General features: G+C 46.0%; 1 protein-coding gene across 1 annotated transcript; it reads right to left on the reverse strand.

Moving 5' to 3' along the window:
• Positions 1-7,736: 7,736 nt before the first annotated feature.
• Positions 7,737-9,435, reverse strand: LOC122624506 (innexin inx6). The gene is made up of 2 exons (XM_043804104.1): positions 8,670-9,435; positions 7,737-8,594 (listed from the first exon to the last, which is right to left on the reverse strand). The coding sequence occupies exons 1-2, from the start codon at positions 9,345-9,347 to the stop codon at positions 7,845-7,847; spliced, it is 1,428 nt and encodes a 475-aa protein (XP_043660039.1). The 5' UTR covers positions 9,348-9,435; the 3' UTR covers positions 7,737-7,844.
• Between the last annotated feature and the right edge of the window lie 374 nt (positions 9,436-9,809).

Consider the following 9,809-nt stretch of genomic DNA (forward strand, 5'->3'; position numbering starts at 1 on the left):
CAGTCTTTAGGATGAATCAGCTTGTACAGATTCTCGGGTTTCTTCTTGGACTCTCCTCTGTGGGATCCCCATTGATCGGATTGAAATTGTCAGCTGTGGATGGTTCATCTCTTCATCCCTTCCCTTCGCCTCAAATGGGGAAACCCAAGCATTTTCCATGAAGAAGGTGAATGTACTACGGACAGACAAACGGACGGACAAGACCGGAGGTACATGCTTTCGACCTTGATGCTATTCTGGGTACAATACTACTACTAAAATGTCGAATAAAATCAATTATACCTTCGGAATTAATAGCTTAAAGATAGCCCAAATTCTATTTAAAGATAAGTTCCGCACTTCCTTGCTGCTTTATGTGCTGACCTGCAGTTGGATACCCTGTGATTCGCCGGCCAAAAATTGATTCATCTGCCCGACATTGATCGAGTCGCCTTCGCAATCGGTGTCGCGACTCCTGTCCATTTTTCATGGCCACTTATTGTCCCGGTGACTGGCATGCCTTCTGTTCTTCTGTTCGGGCGATATCCTTGGGCGCCTCCAACTGCGAAAAGGACCTTATGCATATGTATGCGCTACTTATCCATTGTGTGTGCGAGATTGTGTGTCATCTATGCTCACGTATCAATAAGTGCTCGGGACGTGGGCTGAATTTTTTATTGCAGCTTGTGTATGCACAATAGTGAATGTCCCAGGACCACAGGACCCATGCGAGGACCAAGGCGAAGACGCTCGTGTGGGCGTGTGTGGTTGTGTGTGTGGGTGTGGGTGTGTGTGGCGCTGCGAAATTGCCTGTGAAATATTTTTTGTGTACACACAAAACGCCGCAATACTGCCGTCCACAACTGAGGTCATCACACTAAGCCGCCGAGCAAACAGACTGCAAACTTAATTAATGGTGTGCCTACACCACTCGCCTTAGAAAGGAAGTCGTCAGATGGCTACAGTTATATATATATGTTATGTTTTAAGCACTCAAAATATGGCTTAAATAATAGCTTGTACTCGGAAACTGGCCATAGAGTTTTAGCTATTAGGTAAATGTAATCTCTGTTTGAGAACTCAAAGTGCTAGACTTGCGACCCCGGGTGTGTCGATGAGTCCTTTTTCGGAACGCGGGGCGGCAGGAGTGCTTTTAAGTCGTTCTCTTTGTCATGGAGCGCTTAGCTGTAGGCGTGGCAGCACGCTCAGCCGGGAAAATTGGCCGAGATGGAATCAAATCAGTTGCAAACCTAACCAGCCATGGCCAAGGATGTGGGATACGGCCGGTGGGGCTAAAACTCAAGGACACGTTGCCGTAATGCGAGGAGCGGCGCTTTAAGACTAATCCAGATGGGCAGTCAAGTCAGGACATTGCCTTTGAACTCTGTGGACAGTGGATAGTGTAAGAGGTAAGGAACTCCCAAGGATGCAAGTAACAAACTCGCTTTCGGGTAATTTGTCTTTATTAATTAGGGCCAGCTTCGTGGAGCGGGGACTCCCCGGTGGCTGCAATTGATTTATAAGTCAATGGAACGATGTGCATAAATATTTGCCCAGGCAATCTAAATAAATTACAGTGCAGCTCGTGTGCTCTGTGCGGAATATTTCGCCCGAAAAACCTCATGCAAAATGCATGTGCCAGGAGCGAGAGACAAAGGACGAGTGGAAAACGGACAGGGGCAGCCCGGATAAATGCTCCGGCTTACTTATTAACTGGCCTTAGGTCCTCTTCTTCTGCTCTTCTTCTGTCCGCCTGTCCGTTCGTCTGTCCGCTCGTCTGTCCGTTTGTCTGTCTGGCCGTCCGTGTCCGTTTCTGTGTCCGTTTCTGTGTCCGTGAGCCAGATTTACTTTACTTTGGGCCATAATTTGATGTATTGTGCAATATGGAACGCAATTTAAATATGTGCGCAATTACGTAAAATGTTTGCCAACCGCTCCTCCTCCCCCAAATCCATGTCGGTATATTCAACACCCACCCACCGCCACCCAACCCCGCCACACGGACTCCGGATTTTCATGGAATCCGATTCAGAAGCGAGCGGCCCAACGAAAACCAACATCCGTTGCTGTGTGCACGGTTGACCAAAACGATTCTGGCCATTTCGGATGCTGCAGATGATTGAGGCAGGTGCCAACTAATCAAAAATGGTAGCAATTATAATTGATTAAAACGGTACGGATGATGGCCACGGCAATGGACGTGGGCGTGGATGTGGGTGCGTGGATGTGGGCGTGTGGATGTAGGTGGGCGCCCTGGGAATCCGATGATGGTGTTTAAGTCTGGGGACCGAAAGTGCAATTGCATCAGCACTGTTTACAGCTGCTTCTGGTCGAGCGTTTAGACCACGCACACTGGGATTGCGGAGCCAGTTTTGGCCAACGATAGTTTTGTTAAATGTGCGCGCAGTCGACACAAGAATCTTTTTATTTTGTTGCAGCTGGAGGAAGAATAGGTACCACCTTCTCTCTTATAAGGCAAAGCCTTTTAAATGCTAATGAGTCTACATTTTCTAGTTTTTAATCTAATAGTTATTGTTTTATTTCATTGCTTTCGAATAACCACTATGTAGTTGAAGTTTGATCACTTTAGCACCCATTGATTTTCGTTAACTCTAACCTATACTGCATTCCGAATCGAGGCTTGTCAGCATCAGTATTTTTGGCCAGTGTAAACAATCCGATCGCATTTTGAGCTTTGGACGCGCTATTTGATGCGGTCCGGTGGTTTGCAATATTCATTCGTTTCCCAAGCAAAAACTGATTAAGTCAACACACCCGTTTTTGAACTCTTATTTAAGATGGTCGGCAGGCACAGCTGCGAAATAAAATTACAGTCGCTACTAAAACCACACAATTCACGCCTTTAATATTAATCTAATTTGAGGGGATTATTTCCAAATAGGCCACTATATTAGTGTATACGTATTATAGTTGAATATAATAAAAATGGAATGATTAAACATAGGCATTTAATGTGGTATAATGAGGATATTACTCACTTCCTTAGCATTTGAGCATAGCCTGCGTATGAATGAAAATGATGACTGAATGGCAGGTTTTCCAAATGCCAAAGCAATTTCAATTTGCTCCCCTTCACCTGTATTTTCGCATCCGCGTGATCAATGGTCATTCAAAATGCTTTGCATTTCGCATTCACAGAACTGCCGTGAAATCAATTTTGCAGCAAATTTTCAATATGCAACAATCGGGGCGCGAATGCGAATGTGAATGTGAATGTGAATGCCGCCCACTTGGCACTTGTCCTTCTGCCCCTTTTTGGTGCAAAAAGCATTGGCCACCCACCGTTGCATCCACAGTTTCACCCACCATTCCGCCATCCCACCATCCCACCATTCCACCTGCCATGTGGTCATGGTCGCCTTTTTAAGGGACCAAAGCCAGAACCGCACACGAAACCCGAAAATGTAATTGAAAAATGATTTTGTTGCACATGTCCCACACAGGCTGGTGGGATCCGGATGCGGATGCGGATGCGAAACCCACTGCCAGGTGTCCAGTGCCCAGTGCCCGGTGCCCGGTGCCCAGAAATGGGCCCAAAAGCCAGGACGGGCCACTGGCCACTGGTCACCGGCCACTCCTCGAATTGGGATTGCATTTTCCGCACGAGGCTTTTGTGCTGCGGCGGCGGGCCTTTCGCCAATTTCGAGGGCGAGGACGGTCGAAAAAGTTTAATTAATTCGCAAGTTGGTTAGGCGAGCTGCTTGAGCTGCTTGCGCCGGCCTCGGCTAATTAGCATATAAATGACATTGTCGCTTTATGCGTGCCATCGTGTTTGCTTATTGATTTAGCATTAATTGTTAATTGTTAATAACCGGCGGCGACCGCAGCCCGAACCGCACAGTTTAACGCACCTGACAAACCGCAACGCACTCTCTCTCACCATCCGCACCATCAGCAAGGACATTCGCCAGCAGCAAGGACACTCGCCGCCGGCAGCGGACGGGCAGAAGGACACAGCTGCCGCCGAGCGTAGGCGTCCTCGTGATGGGCACATGAATTACTAAAATCACTCAATTTACCAGCCTGTTCATCGAAGGCTCCGCCAAGCAACTACACACGAGAATTCTTTAGCCCCTTTTTGTTGATCAATTCTTGTAATCAATTTTTTTTTACTTTAGCTTGGCTTATTAGCCATAAAAGGTTAAGAGTCCTATTGCAATAATAATACAAATGAAATAAAATGTTTGTGATACTTGTACTTTAAAGTAAGCTAATTTGAATGAAGGCGTTAGTCTAGATAAATAAATACGTATTTCTGCAGTTTCTTACTTATTTTTCTACAACTTGCTAATTTTCCTAAGCATTAGTTATGACTATCAGTTGTAATTGTTGTCAAATACAAATATATATTAAGTACTTAATGCTAAAAGCAAATATTAAAGCTTAACCAAAACGACTTTCTGGGTTTAATTTCGTGACGATCTTTATTTTGTAGGTTTAGAAAACAACTTAAGTTTTTGTCAAACGAAATTCTGAATTCTACAAACTTGGCTTGGAACCGTCTTGAAATTTTAAAGTGCTTCTGGACCAGTTTTTCCAAACTTCAATGCCAAAAATAACCAGTAGAAGTCAGAAATTAAGCTTACTTGTATATATGTACTATCATTCCTAGTTTAAACAATGCTTTGTCACATTTTCGAAGTCCCCCAATAAAGTGTGTCCTTTTTGCTGGCAGTGTCAATATATTTGGACCGCAAATGTGGGGGCGAGGCTCCCACCTGGCGACTCCCACTGATTATTGGCCATAAGGCTCGGTCTGAGGTCTCGGTGTTCGGTGTTCGCTGTTCGGGAATCGAGTTTGGGGTTTGGGGTGTGGAGTGTGGAGTATCGGGTTCCTGGTCCCATCTGGTCGGGATCACTTTCGCTCGCTGCCTAAACACGAAACTCAATTAACTTGTTAATTTATTTGAAATCTTCTTTGTCGTCCTTCGCCATTGAAAACCACTTTGGGGTTACCAAGGTGACGGTTCGGATGGTTTGGATAATTTGGATGGTTCGGATGGAAGTTGCTTTTCTGCCAGCTAGCTAATCTATTTTGGCAAAAGGATGGCAGCCCATTAACAAGCAAATCAAATTGTAGTGATGCACATGGGAGGTTTATGGAATCGGTTTGTGTTCTCCTGATTTAAAGGCCCGACGAGCTTCAGTAAAAAAGGGCATAACTTTTGCCCTTTTGCAACAACAAGGAGCAGTCTTAGTATTGAGTTGGTTTCAGTGTATGCAGATAGTTGCCAAATCCCAAGTGAAAAGTGTATGTCTTCAAACTGCAAATTCATTAGAAATTGTTTGAAATAAAATGTAAAGTTTAATAAAAAAATAAGTATATAAGGAAAATCCTTTTAGAGAAATGCTAGTATTTCTATCTCAATAGGGTTATTAATATTCTTCTTTACGGAGTTAACCCAAGAACTTATAGGTAATTCACCCATTTTCCCCACTGCTTGTGCACTTCAGTTTTGGCAGCTCAAAATCCTTCTTCCTTCAAAAGCTCTTCAAAGATTTCCCGTTAAAAGGCAAAAGAAGCTTGCAGGATGAGTAATTTCCATGTGGATTGGGGGATTGTGGTTCGCTAAAAATCGTTTACCGTTGCTCACTTTAAACTTTCTTGCCACGGAAAATGGTGGGGGGTGAGGGGGCCGGTTGATTGTGGGTGGTGGTGTGTGGTGTTTGTATTAGAGTGGTGTTGCAAAGTGCGGGCAAAGTTTTTGCTCGGTATAATTAAAACTAGGCAGAAACAGCGTCGAAGACAAACGGAATTGTTTACATGTGTCTTTGTTCAGTTACAGTTATCCATTGGTGGCGCTGGATCCCGTGGGCGGTGGGTGGTGGGCGGTGAGTGGGGTGGCGGGGTTGTGATATGTTATGCTTCAGTTTCAGCCTACATTTCAGCTGGCGGCGTGTTTTCTCTGCCGCTCTGTCTATTCTTTTCAGAGCTGTCAATTTTCCCATCAGCCCATTTTCCAGATAGATTCGACTTTTTATTCAACGAAAATTAGGTTTATTAGCTCAATATAAATGATAAAATAATATGTTAATGAACAGAGACTTTCATATTTTTTAATCTTACAAAAACCATCATATTCTTTTGCGGAAAATTGGAAATAGTTTTCCCAAAACGCACAAGCCCAAAAAAGTATGCTACAAAACTTGGCGTTATCACGTATACGTTTAGTTGCGTATTCATCTTATTACGTTAACGCGTACTTACGTGTTTCGGGAATTACGTATTACTTACATTATTAGTGTGTGTAATGTAAAATATAGCTACCAGTGATAATTCCAGCCTATTTTGGCAGAAGTAATCGTACGCACTAGATTTTCTGCTTTAAAACAGCTGACAACACTGATCCCCCTCCTTCGCCTTCTCTCTTCATCGCAGTTGCATATGCAAGACATCCGGCCCGCTCACTCACTCCTTCGACGTCATCGTTATCGTCATCGGCTTCGCTGAGTCACTCCGTTCACGCCCATTTTATTTAGCATTTTGTTGTTTTTTCGGTTTCCTGCGGTTTTTAATTAAAATTAACTTTGTTTATTTTGCGCTTTTACCCACCTCTCCACGGCCCCCCTCTCTCGCTCATTCTCTTCGGCCGCCTCAGACAAAGTGATGTTGACTCTCTCACTGTCCCTTTCTCTTCCCCCTCCCACTGTTGTTGTGTTATTGTAGCTGCATGTAATTGCCGCCATTTGCGTTGTCGTCGCCTCTTTTTCCTCTGCCTCTTCCATTTCCATCTGCTGCTCCTGCCAGTGCAGCCAGTTCAGCTGTTTTTCAGTTCGATTTTACATTTGCTTACCTTGGTGGAAATGTCTCTTGTTACAGACAGCATATCACATTATTTCGTAGCGTATTAACTGAATTACTTGAATCTATAGAAACGGGTAATTCAACACACATAATTGTCTAGAAATTGGCTACTTTTCGAAAACGACCCTGGGCAGCACTGACTCCCGTTGCCTGCCCTCTCTCAAATGGTTGTTGTTAGTTTTACCTGTTGGCAGACAGACAAAAGCTTAACCAGCGGAAGAGAAGAGTTTCGCAATCATCGTCATCATCTCTCAGCGAGAGCGAACGCCGTACGCCCCCTGCCCCGCCAACCCCGCCACCATCGCATCTTGTAGTCGGCTTGTTTAACTTTTGTAAGTTTGTTAAAGTTTTTGTTATGCCTGCTGGTATTTGGAATTTGGTATTTACCCCGCCGGCCACCCGCTGTCATTTTGATTAGTGCATTTTATTTGCATTCTGATGCAATTCACTTATTTGCAAAACTGATAAAGCTCCTTGCGGGAAAATGCTGCAAATGGGGGCGAAATTATACGGGCGCGATTTTCGAAGTAATGTGTTTGAAAACTATGTACGCAGATACTCGTATGTAAGTGTGTAAGTTCAACCTTCAGTAAGGGCAATCAAAACGAAATAGAGGCTAGTTTCTGCTAGCCGAAGCCTATGTACCCTAGCTATTTATATATTTAAAAATTTATATACATAAATAATAAATTTAAAAAAGAAAGGAAGAAATTTAAAATCTTGTGATTGCGATTGTTTCTATAGCAGTTTGCCTAAGCAAAATTGCTGAAGAATAACTGCATATGCGACTGTGTAAATACACTTTTGCATTGCACAATCGAAGAAGATTTTCAATGTGGCAGCTACACACTCGCGGAGCGCATCGTCACTACGTGTACTGCCGTCCACAGTGAATAAGAAATAATGAAATAAATGAATATTGGGGTGGCACATTAACCTAGTTAATTGAAAATCACTTGTGCTTAATTCGACTTATTAAAGCTCATTTGATTAAATTGGTAGTAAATAGTAGAAAGTTGACTGGCAAACAGTGGGCACTCTATGCGTGGCTCTCGTGGTAGAAGCGATCCATGCTGATGATCTCGTCGTTGGGCGCCATCAAGTTGAGGGTCGGAGCCGTGGGCATCGCTCCCAGCCGGTGACTGCTTAGGGAGCCCATCGAGTGGCGATCGGCCATGGGATCGAGCGAGAGGCTGCAGTTGCGACTGGGACTCCTGTCCAGCTTGGTCTGGGAGGGATGCGAGAGTTGCTGGGAAGGAGGCTTGGCCTCCGCGAATACGTTCTCCGTGGACCGCGCCTGCTTCTGCTTGGCGTAGAGCTGCTCGAGGAGCTCGCGGAACAGCGAGGGATTGACGTTGATGCTCACGCACATGAGCACGAACCAGTCGCCGTATCCTGCGCTGGCCAGGACCTCCCGCACGTGCGCCTTGGGCATGCCGCGCAGGTGGGTGCGCAGCAGCTGGAGGCGCAGCTCCGGGCAGCAGATGAGCAGCAGGCGGTAGAGGATGTTGATCGTGGCCAGCATCGCGATGAACAGGAACCACACGTACAGCACGGCGAAGATCTTCTCGTTCAGGATGTTCAGCGGCAGCACGCACAGGATGTCCAGGACGTTGGGGGTGCCACTGGGCCCGTAGACGAACATCTCGCACTTGGCCACCTTGGGAAAGACGCGCGACGTCATCAGGTTCCAGAGGTTCCAGTCGTACACGGGTATGGCGGCCAGGGCGTGGATGTACTTGTGCCAGAACCCATTGAACACCACGTCCATCAGCCAGAAGTTCAGGATCTGCAGCAGAGGCGGAGGAGCAGTTACACACGTCACCAGACTCTGGTGATTCTGATTCAATGCAGTTTAACTCACGCTGATGAGCAGATTGAGCAGCTCGCAGAAGGCGTACTTGATGGAGTAGCAGCAGTGGATGGGGGCGAACTGGGCGCGGAAGTATCTGGTCAGCATCTGGAGGCGGGTGCGGTAGGTGACCTCCAGGATGAGCGCGTCGCCGACCTCGCAGCACAGCTGCTCCATGCGCTGGCCCTCCCACACCTTCCACAGGAACGAGGGGAAGTAGAAGAGCAGCGACTGGAAGAGCAGGATCATGAAGACCCACTGGTAGTAGCGCAGGTACATCCGCTTGGTGACGCCACGCGTCTCCGGGCCCACGCCCTCGGCGATCGAGATGAGCCGGGCGTACTGCTCATTCTGGGCCACCAGGGCGCGCAGGCTGCTCAGGTTGAAGGCCTCGGCGGCGCCCGTGGGTGAGTAGAAGGCGAAGGACCAGCTGCTGGTGTCATCGCGCTCGGCCTCCGCCGGCAGGATGTAGGTGCCCATGGTCCAGCAGTAGGACTGCACGTACTCCGTGTGCTTCTCGGAGCTGAGGCACAGGATCGGCTCCCCGAAGTACTGCTTCGCGGAGAGCAGGAAGGTGCAGGTCAGCAGGATGACGATGGTGCACTTGGAGTGCAGCGTGAAGATCGGGTCGTATATGCGCACGGTCTTCAGGCGCAGGTAGTTGGACAGCGGCTTCACGGCGGCGTACATCGTTCCCGGATTCCAGTGGTTCGATTGGGATCCGGCTTACTTGGGCTCGAAATTGTTCGGCTGTCCTGACTTTTGTGTGACAATACGGCTCTCTACTGAGTGGATTTTGAGTTGCCAGTGCTTCAGGGTTGCCAGGTGTTGAATGTTGAATATGTTATAGTTACCATGATTTTCCAATGTCACCTCTTATAATTAAAGCAGAATACCTTAAGCTCGCCTGAGATTCGGTCTTCTTTGCTTGGATTACAGTTCAATTTAATTGATTTACTTAAATTTTACTTAAATATTTTATAATAATTAATTCATTTTTTAATTTTTGCTGTTCTTCCAATAGTTCAGAGTAACTACTTTATTATAAAAACCACATTAAATAAGATTCATATAATATGATGTACTTGTTTTGCCAATAAAACAGTGGCAATTTAGGATCGTTGATGAAATTTTCCACATATTTACTTGAAT

Source organism: Drosophila teissieri, chromosome X, assembly GCF_016746235.2.
Source record: "Drosophila teissieri strain GT53w chromosome X, Prin_Dtei_1.1, whole genome shotgun sequence".
Classification (NCBI taxonomy): domain Eukaryota; kingdom Metazoa; phylum Arthropoda; class Insecta; order Diptera; family Drosophilidae; genus Drosophila; species Drosophila teissieri.